Source organism: Leptonychotes weddellii, chromosome 1 (genome assembly GCF_054177405.1).
Source record: "Leptonychotes weddellii isolate Sample4059 chromosome 1, ASM5417740v2, whole genome shotgun sequence".
Classification (NCBI taxonomy): Eukaryota; Metazoa; Chordata; class Mammalia; order Carnivora; family Phocidae; genus Leptonychotes; species Leptonychotes weddellii.
In genome coordinates, this window is record NC_138369.1 from 8,453,671 (window position 1) to 8,469,774 (window position 16,104).

The window sequence follows — 16,104 nt, forward strand, 5'->3', positions numbered from 1 at the left end:
GAAAATGTGTATTGTTTGATGTGGGTGTTCCGTTATACTTGGCTTCTTACTTTTCTTTTCCGGTTAGCACTGTATTGCCTTGCTTGCTTGTTTGCCTGTTTTGCAGTAGGCCTTAAAGATCCATCCATGTTGCCCATCTCTTATATCTATTTTCTTCTAATTTCTACTTGGTGCTCCACAGATGTATCCCTCACATCTTACTACTGTGTCCCCCGGGGATGGACACCAGGCAGCCTCCAATTCCTCACACTGCAGGCTTGGACATGTCCCCTTAGAGACCTGGTGGGAATCCCCCTAGGAGAGAGACCTGGATGCAGAGATGCTGGGTCACAGGACACAATCAATTTGCTCTGTGGCCTCCTGGACTCGCTGTCCCCAGTCACGTCTTCTGTCAGTGCAGAGGGGCCCATGGACCCACATCTCCTCCAGCTGTTGGCTTTATCCAGCTTCTAATTTTTGCCGCTCAGACTCACTGTAAAGTGACATCAGCATTGCTATCTTTCACATTTCTCTGATTTCCAGTCACTTTGAACATCTCCTCATTTGCTTGATGGCCTTCAGTTTCTCCTTTTTTGTAAATTGCCTGTTCATAATCTTTGCCCTGTTTGCACTTGGGTTGCTCTCTTTTACTTGTTGATTGCATGTGCTCCTCCTGGAGTCGAGATCTGCACTGTCCAGTCTGATCTATCTCCTCGAATTCTCCATATGTGGTTATGAGCACTTGAAATATGGCTAATACAGGGGCGCCTGGGTGGCTCAGTCGTTAAACGTCTGCCTTCGGCTCAGGCCATGATCCCAGGTCCTGGGATGGAGCCCCTCATCGGGCTCCCTGCTCCATGGGAAGCCTGCTTCTCCCTCTCCCACTCCCCCTGCTTGTGTTCCCTCTCTCATTGTGTCTCTCTCTGTCAAATAAATAAATAAAATCTTAAAAAAAAAAAAAAAGAAATATGGCTAATACAGATTGAGATGTGCCAGGGACGCCTGGGTGGCTCAGTTGGTTAAGCGTCTGCCTTCAGCTTGGGTCACGATCCCAGGGTGCTGGGATCAAGTCCCACATTGGGCTCCTTGCTCAGTGAGGAGTCTGCTTCTCCCTCTGCCTGCCACTCCCCCTGCTTGTGCTCTCTCTCTCTTTCTGGCAAATAAATAAATAAAATCTTTAAAAAAATTGAGATGTTCCAGCAGTGGAAAATACACACCAGATTCCTAAGACACAGCACAAAGAAAAGCGGATGTAAAATATCACATCTCATTAATTCATTTTTATGCTGACAACATGTTATAATAATAATAATGTGGATATATTGAGCTACATAAAACGTGTTACTCAAATTCCTCTCACCTGTTTCTTTTATTATTTTAATGTGGCTGCTAGATGATTTAAAATTACACGTGTGCTTGCATAGTTCTACTGGGTAGCGCTGGGATATTGAGCACTTGACAGCTTCAGGAATGATAAATAATGTTTAGACAGAGCTTACCACGTACCAGACACTGTTCTAAGAACTTTACACTTATTAAACTGTTTAACTCTCCTAACGACCCTGTGAGGTAGATACAGTATTAGGTGTCACAAACATATTCTCCAATTCTGCCACGTGATGATTAGCTTCACCCATTATATCCTTCATTGGGAGAAAATTCCTAACTGAAATATAACAGGACTTATCTGCTTGTGGTTTGCACCCATGAAATTTCATTAAGGAGGCTCTTCTCCTAAATCACAAAGTTATTCTTCCATATTTTCTTCTATTCATTCTACAGTTTTAGTTTCCCTGTGTCTTTTATTCCATCTCTAGTCCACCTCACGTTGTGGGGTAGGATACAGTCTTCTTTTTCTCTATCACCTGTGCTGCTCACCAGCTGTGTGACCCTGGGCTTCACCCTGTGTGCCTCAGTCTCTTCCTCTGTGAAATGGGGATAATAATAGCACAGACCTCCTAAAGTTGTTATGATTATGCTAGAATGAAATGAGCTATTCTGTATCAGATGCCTACAGTGGTACTGGGTAGATTGTAAATGCTCAGTGAACACCAGCTGGTGTTATTGAACAGTGTCGAGGTCAGAGAGAGGAATGCACACAGTATGTCATAATAGAAGTGGATAGAAACAGACACTTTTATTAAGCTCTTACTATGTGCCGGGACCTGTGCTGCCTGCTTTTCGTGAATAATCACACTGGATATCACCCCCATTCTATAGAGGGGGAGACTGAGGCTCAGAGAGGGGGGAGCCACTGACTCAAAGTTGAAGAGTGACTCATGGGTATGATGCTTTAGCTTCAACCCCAAGACACATGACATCCCTCTGGGTGGGTGGGTTGTACTTGCCTCAGTGTGGGGCCTGAAAATGAGACATGGGGGGGACAGGGAGGACCAAGGAGGGACAGTGCTGAGGGACAATACCCTGGCAGAGTGATCTCGGAGTTTAATTGCCTGGCTCTTTGTGGCTTGTGGTTGGACTCCCCCTGTCGGCCTGGCAGGAGTGGTTCTCAGTGGGATGGACCTGGAGGGGAAGCAAAGGATGTGGCCTTTACCGGGCTGGGTCCTATGGCCCCAGGTCCCAAAGACCCAGTGCAGGCACTTGCCTTTTGCTGCTAGATTTCAGAAAGTCATGATAAAACCTGGAAGCACTGCTGTTTTCTGGAGGGCCAATGGGCAGCTCTCTTTTTGAAATGCATCTCTGGTAATTTCCCACCACCGCCTTGGCTCCCAACCCGGTTCAGCCCCATCATCCCCAGCAGTTGACCTCTTGCACAGCTCCCAGGTTTGCAACCCTAATAGAAGCCAGAGGGCGCCTCTGAGCTCCTGAGTCAGGTCCTGCCCCTCTGTTGCTGAAGACCCCTGCCAAGAGGCCATCTGCCCTCAAAACACCCTTTGCTGAAGTAGTCCGTCTGGAGACAGGCTTAAGCTATGTTGATGTCCACCAATATCTTCCCAAGGAAAGGTGGGCCCCCGCTGAGACAAACCACCCAGGCCTCAGCTCCAACTTCCCGCAAAGGCAAATCAGGCCATGTCCTTCCTGACTCAAACTCTTTCAACAGGCTTCCCTTCTGCCTCAGGCATGTAGGCCTGCCTCAGCAGGGCCCTGGCACCTGGCCTGTCTCACCCCAGCCAGGCCCCACCCTACTCTCTCCTACTGTCTGTTCTAGCCACGAGAACCTAAAATCTCTGTTTTAGTTCAGTCTGCATTTCCGAGAAGACGATGAGCTTCCCGAGGACCCCCCACATCGCCTTGTCACCAGGTGTCCCAGGGCCTAGCGTTGACCTGGCACTCAGGAACTGTGCCTAATGACTAACCCATGAATCGTGAATTAGGAACAGGCCAGGAAAGAGGGGCTTTCCTGGAGCCAGAGAACCTCCACTTCTACCAGGTGGGCACTGGAGGAAGTGGGGCACGGGGGACCCTTCCCAGGGGGATCCACCAGCAGCCCCCTAGGGCTGGGTTTTCTTCCTCTGCACGTGCTCTAACATGAAGGGTCATAGGATAGATGTTGCCGGTCCTCTTGTCCGAATCAGTTTGTCATTCAATTACTTATTCAACAAACACTCAGAGGGCAGTTCTGGGCCAAGCACTGCTCTCAGCGCTGGTGATGCATAGATTACCAGGGCATGGTTGGTGACCTCCAGGAAGCTAGGGTTGTCCTGGGGGGGACCCTGTGGATCTTTCCTGAGGTTTGTCTCTCCTCCCTTCATGACAAAGGAGGATGTCTGGCTGAATCATCACAGTTTGAGAACTCAGAAGTCAGATGTCGCAGGCAGGCGTGGAATCAGCAGACCAGGAAAGCATTCTCAGGTCTGTGGGAGGGAACATGAGTACATGTACTTTGAGGACTAGATTTTAATAGAAAATATAGACACTTGTTGTTTGTGTTGTGCTGTTTTCAGGTGAAAGTTTGGTGCATTGAAATTTCAAGAGACTGATGATGTTATCTCTGGGACTTCAAGTTATATAGTCAAATGACACTCTCCACCTCCCATCCCAGCAAAGGAAAATGAAGACAAAGCAAAAACCCAAATGCTTGCAAGCTCCTACCTCACTCTGAGGAAAAGCTCAAATTCTCCCAGGGGCCCACCAGGTCCTTCACCATCTGCTTTGTCACTCCCTGCCCTCACTTCCTCCCACTCACCCCTTGCTCACTCTGCTCCAGCCTCACTGGGCTCCTGGCTGGTCCTCAAACAACTCAGGCACATTCCGGCCTCAGGGCCTTTGCACAGGCTGCTCCCTCTGCCTGGAACACCCTTCCTTCAGTATCCACCCGAAGAAGTTACCTCCTTCAAGTCTTCACTCATGTGTCATCTTCTTGCGGAGGCATTCACTGACCATACTATTTAAAAAGTGCCCCAAACTTTCTACCCCCAATGTTTTATATTTCTGCATCACTCTCCCCACTATCTAGTACATTAGATGTTTTATTTATCTTTATTTTCTTTCTTCCCCCAGTCAATCCTGAGCTCTAAAAGAGCAGGAATTTTTGCCAGTTTTGTTTACCACTGTGTCCCCAGCATCAAGCACAGGGCAGGGCACATAGTAGGGAGTCAATAAATGTTGATGCAATGGACAATTACTTATTATGTGTCAGGTGCTATGTTGTGTACTTCAATAGTTAACTAATAAGAATAATATTTAAGAAGACCTGGGACATGGGGTGCCTGGCTGGCTCAGTCAGTAGAATGTCTGACTTTTGATCTCTGGATTGGGAGTTCAAGCCGCATGTTGGGCATAGAGCTTACTTAAAAAAAAATTGGGGAACCTGGGTGGCTCAGTTGGTTAAGCGTCTGCCTTCGGCTCAGGTCATGATCCCGGGGTCCTGAGATCGAGCCCCGCATCGGGCTCCCTGCTCAGGGGGGACCCTGCTTCTCTCTCTCCTTCTGCCTGCCGCTCCACCTGCTTGTGCTCTCTCTCTCTCAAATAAATAAAATCTTAAAAAAAAAATTGAAAAGACCTGAGAAAAGCTTTCTGCTAAGTGCTTTAGAAATATCTGCTCATGTTAATTGCACACTTGCTCTGGGCCATGCCTGTAACACAGAGGCCTTCTCAGGGGTTAGCTGTCTGAGCTCCAACTTGGGGGCAGTGAGAAGGCTAAGCTGCGGTGATTGTCCTGTTTTACATGGGACGGACCTGAGGCCCTGAGAGATTTTATCATTTGCTCAGGGGGAATGCAGTGAGCAGAACTTGAACTCAGCACCTCCTGAGGGTCCACAAAAGCCCAGTTGATAATGTCATGTTCCTTGCTTCCCTGATGCATTACCTTGCCCACCTTTCACTTAGACCACCATGAAGTCTGCACCTCATTTGTCTCATTTTTAAAAGGAGGCCACTGAGACTCAAAGTGGTGAAGTCACCTGCCCAAAGACACATGACAGCAAAGTGACACAGCTGGGATTCAAACTGGGGGCTGCTCAATTCTGGAGCCTGGTGCTCTCTGGCATCTTTCGAGTGAGCTGGTTGTCACGATAGCATGGGAGTGAGCCTGCTTCAGGTATAGCTTCCTCAGGCTGGGTGGGGGCCAGGACGGGAGCTGAGTGTCTCAGGGGATCATCTGGGAACTGGGTTCCTGGAGCTCAGCTGAGGGCACTCACCCCCAAAGACCTTGGACTTACCTCAGCCTGTGGGGTTGCCAGCTGTGGACTAAGAAACCTTCGCATGATAACTGACACACAGTGTTTATTCTGTGCCGGGTCCTGGTGTGTGAGTGTGGGTAGGTATCTCCATCTCTGGAAACCCTTACAACCCTAGAAGAGGTACTATTATTATGCCTGTTTTACAGTTGAAGAATTTGAGGCACAGAGAGGCTAAGTCACTTGCCCAAGGTCACACAGCTAGAAGGTGGTTGTCCTGGGATTCAAAATCTGGAAGCAAAAACAATGGCTAAGGGAGAGGTAGGGGCCACCAAACACTGATCTGGATCTTCACACCCAGGTGAGTAGTCCTGGCAGAATAAAGGTGTACAATAACAGGAATGAAGAAGCTCTTTATTTCCCCCATACGTGAGGGGGCAAAATGCAGTGTACAGTACATACCATTTGTATAAAAAAAGAGAAGTTGGGGGCGCCTGGGTGGCTCAGTCGTTAGACGTCTGCCTTCAGCTCAGGTCATGATCCCAGGGTCCGGGGATCGAGCCCCACGTCGGGCTCCCTGCTCAGCGGGAAACCTGCTTCTCCCTCTCCCACTCCCCTGCTTGTGTTCCCTCTCGCTGTCTGTCAAATAAATAAAATCTTAAAAAAAAAAAAAAGTTGATTTGTGCGGCATCTCAGGAAAGGTACGTGAGAAACTGGAGACATTTGCTGAGGGTGGACTTGAACTGCAGGGTGGGGGAGAGGATTTTCATTCTGTCCCGTCCAGAGTTTAGTACTGTGATTACATAGCCAAAAAGACCCTAGAAATTTAGAAATTATGCTTATGCTTATATAAACAGACTCTCAGAGAATGCCCCAAAGTCTATTTTCTTCTTTTTCTAAAGGAAAAGCTCTCTGATGCCATGGCTTGCCCATACTGCGGACAGCAGGAAAGGGAACTGTAGGCCCAGAGGATGGAGGGGACTCAACTTCTCTTCACAGGCCAAACGTACATTGAGTTTCGTACTGTTTAAATCACGTTATAACGCGACCCTGCAGGTATGGTGGATTCAGGTGAGTGGGTTAAAAAGAGGCAGCTCCACACATACCGACACAGAAGGGGCTCTGAAATGTGCTGAGAGTCCACATGGGAAAGTACAGCCAATCTGTTCCAGGGAAGCCGAGGAGGCGAGGGTGAAGTCTGCCAGCACATACACCGGACACCTCTGGACACACACAGCTCAGTCCACTCTGGCCAAGTAACGGGTCTGAGGGGCAGGTTTTCTGCCCACCTGAGTCCTCTCTGTCCCCTTCACTATGAACAGTTTCCTCAAGAGACCCACTGCCCCACGCACCGCTCTAGGTAGGTTCTTTCTAGTTCTCAGAACCGTGTGTACTTAGAGGCTTTGTGCACTTCTGTGTCGGTGACTTTGACGCGAAGGTCACAAGGACCTGCTATGTAAGTAGAGACTGGGGCGCAGGGATGGTACTCCTGGGGGTCTGTGACTCCGACCGAGGCCAGGGCCAATTCTGTAGTAAATATCATCTTGGGTGCCTGAGGCAGTTCGGTAAACCTCTTTTGGCCCTGATGTGCAAGGTCACCTCCCAACTAGAATGGTGTCCTTTGGGCTCACTGCGGCATAGCCTACATCTGGGGACGAAGCCCTCTGCATTTCCGCCGTCCGACAGCCACCACTGGCTGTGTGACTGCAGCAACTGAGAAGCTCAATGTATTTTATTGAATCTTAAAGCATTTTCATTTACAGATAGAAAACATTCCCATCACTTGCAGAAACTTCTCTTGGACAACGCAGCTCCTACACCATTTTCAGTGGTTAGATTGTTTCAGTAGGAAGGGAAAGCCACTCCTGGGTTGATTTTAAACAGGCTGTTATTTAAGTTTTTACTTCAAGACATTTTGTAGCAAAGTAGCAATACGTTGTTTTAAGCCTATATAATTACTTACCTTGTAATAAAACCAGTTCCTTAAAAAAAGTTACAAAGGAAAAGCAGCTTCAGTGGCCTGCCAATGAAGCCAGGGCCGGAAATGGGTCTTCTCCAGGGCGGAGTCAGCCCTGGGCTGGAATTCGTCTGGTTTGGCCAGGGCCTGCCTGACACCCAGCCTGTTCTAGCAAGAAAGGAGTGGAGGGGGATCATAAGGGCAGACCACGCACCTCCCCTGGGCCCCAGCAACCGGGCCCTGGAAGATGGGAAAGGGAATTAACTCCGGCCCAACCTTCGTAAAACCAGTTCTTAAATCCACAGGGCTCTTTGGGTGCCTGGATCGAGTCCAGATGGGATGACGTTCTCTACTCCGCATGCAGCCCAGGAAGGGAGACTTATCTCTCCCTTGCAGAGGACTCCTGCCTCCGTGCCCACCCACCCTCCCCTTCCCCGGCCCTTCCCTTCCACCCTGCCTGCCTCTGGAGGGACGCCCAGCCACCGCACCAGCCCGTCAGCAAAACCCTCAAACAGAGTCGCAGGACCGCTCCCCTGAGGTTTAGCATCAGTCTTTAATGCTGTCGTGCTGCACATTGACAAGTCACACGCTTTGGTCTCGTGTTGGCAGTGGCAACTTACAATGAGTCTGAAGGTCTGAGCACCAGACTGGCCTGCAGGGAACAGACACTTGTTCCAACCCGGCCCCCCTCCCAACTCCCAAGGTTCCTTCTGAATTCCATCGTGGCCCTGTACAGAGAGCAGCAGCTGCCGTGGACTGGTTTCCTTTGAGGGCACACCAACATTACACAGAATTATAAAAACATATTTACAGACGTTCCACAGTGCTCCTGCAATCAGAAGCAAAGACCCTTTTATCAAAAGGGATTATATCTAGAGCTGTGCAAAATTCAAAAGGATCAGATCCTTTTGAAAGAGTCCAGAGTTCATTAAATGAAAAATCACCTGGGCCACCTGTAAGCCCCAGGTGTGCCAAAAGATTGCCTTACAGATAAAAGAAAAATAAAAAATAAAAAGTGTGACCCATAAGTGAGTGCACTCGGCCTCAGAGTCAGGGGTCAAGAAGGTCCCCTGCTCTGTCCAGGGCCCCTGACCCTCCAGGGAGAAGTGTCTATGCAGCTCATTCACATAAGGCTGGCTCCCTTGGTCCTGCTGGAACAAGAGGTATTGCTTGTGGGCGCCGGCCGGGCAGTTTTGCAAAAACAATCTAAGTTGGTTCTCAATTTGAGATGACAAAAGAGAAAATAGGATTCTTCAGGGGAAGAGCAAGACGTGGGAGACTATTTTACAGAATAAAACACGAACCGATCACACAACAGAAACTGAGGCGTGTACAGGGTCTGGTAACCAAGACGGCAGGTTGACACCACCTAACAGCCACAAGTCAAGGGACTACAGACGCATCAAGTCCAGCTGTGGGTTCTGCCTCTCTCTCGGCCATGGGCAGGGCCTGGAGGAGGGTGTGGGCGCATCCCGGGAGGGCTGCAGGAACCAGTGTGACAGACTGGAATGCCTTCTCCTGCTGTCACCACCACCTGCCGCCCTATCGCTCGAAAAACCACTTAAGTCTAGTGCACGACTTTGAAAGATTGTAATATATTCTCTGGAAAACATTCAGCAGTACGAAAGCCCTCCCTGGGCCCTCCCGCCCTCTCACGGGTCCACAACTGGTGGAACGGTCCGGAAATCCTTGAGCTCTGGAAAGGTCCCTGGTCAGTCCTTGGGAAACACAGGTGACTATATTGGAAGAACTTGCTCAAGTACGGTTTTTGACGTCTGGGGAATCCTTTCAGGGAAGATTACTTCGAACTCAATAATGAGGTCCCCGCGTTTCTCGGGCGTTTTGGGGAGGGGGAGGCCTTCTCCAGGAACTTTTCGCCGCATGCCAGGCCTGATGACATCTTTGAACACAACGGGTATGGTCCTGCCGTCCAGAGTGGGTACGTTCACTGTGCAGCCACACAGAGCCTTAGAGAGCAAAGAAAGAACGTTAGATGGAAGGCAGCTTAGGATGCTCAACTCCTGCCCAGAAGCTTTTTGATGTAGGGGAAGCACCATCAGGCCCCTGTAGCTAAGACCTTGCCCCCAGATCTGGAAAGCTCTGGGAAAACAGAGCCCTGGTCAGTCTTGTTTTTGCTGTATCCTCCCAAGCCTGGCTCCAAAGTGCTCAGACATACCTGTCAACCAAATACCTAACAACTTCAAAAACCAACCATCTCCCTCCACACATAGTACTCTACTTATTAGTATCCTACCTCCCGAAGGCTGATCCTGGCTGGGTAAATGACATCAGAACCATCTCTCTTAAAGATATTGTGTGGCTTGTCCTTTAAAACAAAGACAATGTCAGCTGGAATGTTGTTGGAGGTCTGGTCGCCTTCCTTGGGGAAGGTGATTTTCGTCCCTTCTTTCCACCCCCGCTTCACTTCGATGGTCAAGATCTTGTCTTCATTGCGAATGCTCTTTCCATCGGGGTTCAGCCGCTTATGGGAGATTTTCATCTTCTTGGTACAGCCGCTATAGATCTCTTCAAGCGAGACCCTAAGGTCGTGGGTGACGGGGGGATCTTGCTTCTTTCGGGTGGGCTCTTGGGCTGGACGGGAACGGCCAAACTGCACGTTGGTGAAGCCACCCATGCCCATGGGGAAGCCAGAGAACGCGTCATCAATGTCCATGCCTTCCTCCCCATTCCGCTGCCCAAAAAAGGTGTCAAAGGGATTTCGGCCACCGAAGAACTCTGCAAACATGGCATGAGGGTCTCCATGGAATGTGTAGCTGAAAGAGGTACCGTTAGCACCACCACTGCTCCCAACACTGTGGCCACCACCCTTTAGACCTGAAAGGCAAAATCAGAAGAAATCAGATGGTTGGTGGTGAGCTTCTCTCTTTCCTCTCTCGAGAAGCTTTCTAAAAATTTTTTTTTTTAAAGATTTTATTTATTTGAGAGAGAGAAAATGAGAATGAGAGAGAGAGCATGTGTGCATGAGAGGGGAAAGGGTCAGAGGAAGAAGCAAACTCCCCGCTGAGCAGGGAGCCCAATACAGGACTCAATCCTGGGACTCCAGGATTATGACCTGAGCCAAAGGCAGTCGCTTAACCAACAGGTGCCCCATCGAGGAGCTTTCACTAAGGGAAAAAAACTTGAGAACCATGAAGGGTGGGGGGTGGAATTTTTTTTTAGCCTGTCAGGAAGAGTAAAGAAGAACCCTAAGCCAGAGTCGGACTCCCAATCGCCCCCTCCAGGTACTTCAGTGTGCCAGGACAGTGGCAAGGGGCTCAAGGGCTCCCCGCAGAGGCCACGGAATTTCCACTTCTTGACTGACCTATCCTCCCCACAAAGAGATGAAAACTTACAAAAAATTCATTAAGAGATCAGATGAGGGGCGCCTGGGTGGCTCAGTCGGTTGGGCGGCTGCCTTCGGCTCAGGTCATGATCCCAGGGTCCTGGGATCGAGTCCCGCATCCGGCTCCCTGCTCTGCGGGGAGCCTGCTTCTCCCTCTCCATCTGCCTGCTTCTTTGCCTACTTGTGCTATCTCTCTGTCAAATAAATAAATAAATAAATCTTTAAAAAAAAAAAAAAAGATCAGATAAAAAAGGCACTCCAGGATCAGTGCTCAGTAAGTGTTTACTCTTAGAAATACTCAAGAACTAAGAATGTGTGAGGAGCAGAAATGAAAGCAAAACGATAAACGCAGCTTTTCAAATTCTCACACCCTGGCACTGATTGCCACCATCCTTACATAAAAAGCCACTTTATTTCTTAAGACTCAGCCCAGAAACCAGTCTGAGTCATCCACGGGCAAGTGGACAACAAGACAGCTTCCTTCTCTTGGCCCGAGAGGCCTGCGCCGAGGAGGCCGGGCAGAGGCGGGTGCCACGGCTCCCTGCACCTGGACTGCGCTCGTGTGCTGGCTGCCATCTACGTGCCTGGCACCAAGTTAGGTAAGCACTTTACGGGGATTACCTCACTCCGCCCTCACAGGGGCCCCGGGGCGAGGTCGGCGCTAATCCGCGCGCTCATCCGCAGGCTCGCCGCTCGCAGGTCGAGCCCGACGCGCAGCCAGAAGCCCCACCCTACGCCCCTGGATGCCAGGCCTGCCACCTTGGCTCAGGTGAGTCCCGGACTGCCGGGGCCGCGGTGCCACGGGCCCGGCTCAGCTTCGGTCCTCCCCCCGTCCGCACCCGCACCCCCGGGACCGCTCGGGGACGTGGGTGGAGGCGCCAAGGGAGGGGCAACCGCAGACATGCTAGAAGCTTCTGCGCAAGCAGCGCGGCCAGGACTCCTCCTCCCATCGGGAGGCCGCCAATCCGAAGGCGGAGGCCCGCGTGGCCGGAGGGCGGGGGCCGCTCGCCCACCGGGCCCGGGGCGTCCCCCGGGGATGCCACAGCCCGGCCGCGGGGCCTGGGTTTCTCCTCCTGTCAAACGGCGAGGGCGCGCCCCTAGCCGCGCGCGCACGCACCTTCTTCCCCGTAGCGGTCAAAGATCTCGCGCTTGCGCGGGTCGCTGAGCACGTCGTAGGCCTCGGCGATCTCCTTGAACTTCTCCTCGGCGCCGGGCTCCTTGTTCTTGTCCGGGTGGTAGCGCAGCGCCTGGCGGCGGTAAGCCCGCTTGATTTCCTCGTCCGACGCGCCGCGGGCCAGGCCCAGCGTCTGGTAATAGTCCTTGCCCATAGCCCCCGCCTGCGGCCCACCGCCCAGCTGTCGCCGCACCCCGGCTTCGCCGCCGCCCCGTCCCGGACTCTATATACCCATCCGGCGGAAGCTTCCAGAGCCCGCCAGCCCCCTCCAGAACCTTCCGCCCCGCCCCCCGCGCCGCTCCGACCAATCGCTGCCTCCCAGTCCGCGACGCGCGACGTCCGGGGCGGGGCTGTGCCGCCAACGGCCGCCAGCGCGCGGCCATGCTCCTTCCCACTCCGCCTTCGGCAACGCCTCCCCGCGGCGCGCGCACCGAGCGACGAAGGCCCCGCCCACCTTATGGGGAGCCAATCACGACCTTCTTTCACTGCCTTCGCTGACCCCCGCCGGCCGCGTGCGCTGTCCCCAGCCTGGGTCAATAGGTTACGACACACCGCTCGGGAGGGGGCGGGGCTGAATGCGGCCCCGCCCCTCGAGGCTGCCCCGCCCTTCCCCAGGTGACGGTAGAACCGCTCGCCAGCTTCTCACGGCCTCCCGGGACCCCGCCCCGGGTGATTCTGAGCAAGGTGGTTAACCTTGCCTTGCCCTAGGTACCCCCTTACTCCGACTTCTGTAACAAGGCAATAAAAATACCCACCCGCCCTCTTTTCTTGGCTATGGGGAGAATGAAATTAGGAGCCCCAGGACTGTCCCTGTCCTCACCTTACAGGTTCCTATAAAGCAAGGTGAGGCCCCGGGAACAAAGCTCACCTCCCCGGAGTGATTTCTCCGGGGAAAAAGGCTCCTCATGCCTTTCACTTTACCATTTTCTCAATACCACCTGTCACTGAAATCTGAAATTATCCTGTGCTTTGGTCTTCATGCTAAAACACCTCCCTCCCAACCTGCAGTTGCCAGTATTTGGCACCCAGTCACAGTGGACACTTCATAAGTATTCCTGCCTGTTTTTAATGCACCTGCTTCATTTTTATCCCTACTACATTTATGATTTGGGGGGACATGGATGTGTCATACACCTCTGAGGGTCTATGATCCCCTTTGGCTCTGAGAGTCTGGGGTGCCTGTGGTCAAAGGGCTGATGGGGAAAGGAGCCTCAGAAAGGGGTACCACCTGAGAAGGCCATAGGAAAGAAGGGGTAGGTAGTGGTGGTGGTTGAGGTGGGAGGTTCCTGGAAGACCTACTTGGGAGGGGAGGGTGGTGTGACGCTGGCTCTGGGCCAGACAGCAGGTTTCATTCCCAGTTTCAGCACTTCCTGGCTGCATGACCTTGGGCTGGTTACTGAACGATCTGGGGCCTCAGTTCCCTCATCTGTACAATGGGGGTGGTAGTTGTACCTGCCTTGTGAGTCAACATTTGTAAAATGCATAGGACAGACCTGGCACAGAGGAAGTACTATCAAAGGGGTGACTAACCATCTTGCTGAATGATGGGCTGCTGAGCCACCCCCTTTCTGGCAGCACCACAGCAAAATGCTTCTGGTGACTGCCGCCCTGGTGTAAGCTGAGACTTCTGAGAAAGAAGACCATGGCTTTCCCCTGCTTTCCAGTTGGGGGATGCTTGCCATCCTTGGCCACTCACTGACCCCACCAAAGGTAACCATGTCAGTAAGGACTGGATTAGTGCATACACTGGCCAACCTGGGAGGATGACGGGTCTGGGCTGGGCATTCATCAGTATAGTACAGCAGGGGTCCTGAACCATCATAGGGGAGAAATAATTCAAATTTTAAAAAGTTACATAAATAAAAAAATAAGTTACATAAATAAATAGCAGGAGAGTTCTCATCGTGAAGGAAAACCCAGCACTTGTGAACTTCCTCATGGTTACATGCTAGTATTTCATAGTATAAATTTAATTTAGAGTTACAAATGTGAAGACCTCCAAAGGTCTTCACAAGGCTTTGTGTGTCTTTGTATTTGGAGGCAAACTTAGGGCTGGGGACTCCCCCTTCCTTGAGTAAGCCTGAGTCATGTTCAGGAATTTTCGTATGCTCCCCAAAATACACAAAATAACCCCAACACCTCTCCTTAGGATTTTTTGTCCTGGACACTCACTGGACACTTCAGTATGTTACTGGAAAAGTGGCCTCCACAGACCTTGAGCTCTCAACTCAGAGAAGATGAGATGGTTAATTTTATGCATCAGTTTGGCTGGGCTATAGTACCCAGATGTTCAGTTAAACACTAATCTAAGTGTTGTTGTGAAAGTATTTTGTAGATGTGGTTAAGTTAATGTCTATAATCAGTTGACTTAAGTACAGGAGATGATCCTGGATAATGGGGATGGGTCTCATCCAATCAGTGGAAAGGCTTTGAAAGCAAATAATACTGAGGTTTCCCTGAGGAAGAAGTGTCAGCTCCTGGCCAAGAGTTTCTAGCCTGCTGATCTGCCCTGCAGATTTCAGACTTGCCCTGCTAGCACCCACAATCATGTAAGCCAATGCCTTGAAATACGTCTTTTAATTCACACACACACACATTCACAAACACATATATCCCAGTTCTGTTTCTTTAGGAGAACCCGGGCTGATATAGGAACAAAGGAGGTGAGTCTGGAGTCAGTCAGCCTCAGCTGAAATCTGGGACCCACTATTTACTTATTTACTGCCTGTGTGATCTTGCACAACTTGCTTGATCTCTTGGAGCATTAGGTGTGTGTTCCATAAAATGGAGATTAGAATAGATCTTAACTCCCACGGTTGCTATGGGGATGAAATTGAGAGGGGCCAGGAAATGAACATTATAATAACAGCTGACACTGACACGGCCCTACTATGTGCCAAGCTGGCTCCAAGTGCTCCATATGTATTAATTCATTTAATCTTTGCAATAATCCTATGGGGTTGGCCTAGTGTTACCTGCATTTTGCAGGTAGGAAAACCGAGGTTCTGAGAGGTCATGGTGACTTGCCTGAGGTCACCCAGTGAGCAAAATGCTGAAGTGTAAAGTGTTTAGCACACTCAGTGTTTATGGTAAGCACTCAGCTCACATACAGTGTGATTCAGATGATGATAAAGCCTTCCTTTTTAGAAAATGAGTTTTCAACTCTGCTTCTCTTCATCAAAAAGACCTTCAAAAGCACTATAGCCATATGAACCAACAATCCCACCCCTGGTGGAATACCATGTGAAATAAAAACCTACCATGAGAGACCATGGACTCTGAGGAACAAACTGAGGGTTCTAGAGGGAAGGGGGGTGGGGGGATGGGTTAGCCTGGTGATGGGTATTAAAGAGGAGGGCACGTTCTGCATGGAGCACTGGGTGTTATATGCAAACAATGAATCATGGAACACTATATCAAAAACTAATGATGTAATGTATGGTGATTAACATAATAAAATAAAATTAAAAAAAAAAAGACAGTGACTCTCTCAAAAAAAAAAAAAACAACCAAAAAAACCTATGTTCACATAAAAGCCCATGAGCGATGTTTATCAAAGCTTGATTTGTAATTATCAACAGTCATTAAAACCTAAATGTTCTTCAGTGGGAGAATGGATAAACAAACTGTGGTCTAGCCACATGATGGAATATATTCAGCCATAAGAAAGGACTGAGCTACTGGTACAGAAAACAATGCAGATGAAACTCAAATGCATTATGTTAGTGAAAGGAGCCAGACTCAAAAGGCTGTCTGAGTCCTACTCTTGTGATTCCATTTTATAAGGCATTCTGGAAAAGGTAAAAGTATTTAGGCAGAAAGCACATCACTGGTTGCCCTGGGCTGGGATGTGCTACAAAGGGAGACAGGAGAATTTGGGGGGATGGTGGAAATGTTCCATATCTGAACTGTGATGTTAGTTACACAACTGTATATATTCAGAGCTGTACACTAAAAAAGGTAAATTTTACTGTATGTAAATTATAGCTCAATAAAAAGAAAATTCTATGGACTTAAAAACAAATAAAAAAGGCAAGACAGGGTAGGACTTGGTTAGCCTCTCTCTGGGGTT

General features: G+C 50.1%; 1 protein-coding gene and 2 long non-coding RNA genes across 6 annotated transcripts in view; 2 read left to right on the top strand and 1 right to left on the bottom strand.

Moving 5' to 3' along the window:
• The window catches only part of LOC145720518 (uncharacterized), a 10,689-nt gene extending 2,724 nt beyond the window's left edge, over positions 1-7,965 (top strand). Inside the window, exons 2-4 of one of the 2 annotated variants that reach the window (XR_014143522.1) lie at positions 5,768-5,919; positions 6,461-6,629; positions 7,821-7,965. This is a non-coding gene — a long non-coding RNA (uncharacterized LOC145720518). The remainder of the gene's footprint in view (positions 1-5,767; positions 5,920-6,460; positions 6,630-7,820) is intronic. The other variant, XR_014143524.1, reaches the window with a different exon arrangement.
• Positions 7,966-8,049: 84 nt separating this feature from the next.
• On the bottom strand, positions 8,050-12,264 carry DNAJB1 (DnaJ heat shock protein family (Hsp40) member B1). 2 transcript variants are annotated; one of them, XM_006738102.2, is made up of 3 exons: positions 11,976-12,264; positions 9,770-10,350; positions 8,050-9,482 (listed from the first exon to the last, which is right to left on the bottom strand). In XM_006738102.2, the coding sequence occupies exons 1-3, from the start codon at positions 12,184-12,186 to the stop codon at positions 9,252-9,254; spliced, it is 1,023 nt and encodes a 340-aa protein (XP_006738165.1). In that variant the 5' UTR covers positions 12,187-12,264; the 3' UTR covers positions 8,050-9,251. The 2 variants fall into 2 exon arrangements, with proteins under 2 accessions (XP_006738165.1, XP_081670212.1); XM_081814086.1 differs by lacking the exon at positions 11,976-12,264 and adding an exon at positions 10,869-11,049.
• Positions 11,377-14,341, top strand: LOC145720517 (uncharacterized). Of its 2 annotated transcripts, none has more exons than XR_014143519.1 (4): positions 11,377-11,457; positions 11,543-11,627; positions 13,608-13,742; positions 14,182-14,341. It is a non-coding gene; the product is annotated as an uncharacterized LOC145720517 (long non-coding RNA). The 2 variants fall into 2 exon arrangements; XR_014143520.1 differs by having other exon boundaries at positions 11,433-11,452.
• Positions 14,342-16,104: the final 1,763 nt, after the last annotated feature.

What these genes read in the sequence shown, in the direction of transcription:
- DNAJB1 (XM_006738102.2), bottom strand. Translation starts at nt 12,186, where the DNA reads ATGGGCAAGGACTATTACCAGACGCTGGGCCTGGCCCGCGGCGCGTCG. An exon ending in TGACCGCTACGGGGAAGAAG is followed by an intron (nt 10,351 to 11,975) that starts GTGCGTGCGCGC and finishes TTTGCCTTTCAG; the next exon opens with GTCTAAAGGGTGGTGGCCAC. An exon ending in CCAGGATCAGCCTTCGGGAG is followed by an intron (nt 9,483 to 9,769) that starts GTAGGATACTAA and finishes TTGCTCTCTAAG; the next exon opens with GCTCTGTGTGGCTGCACAGT.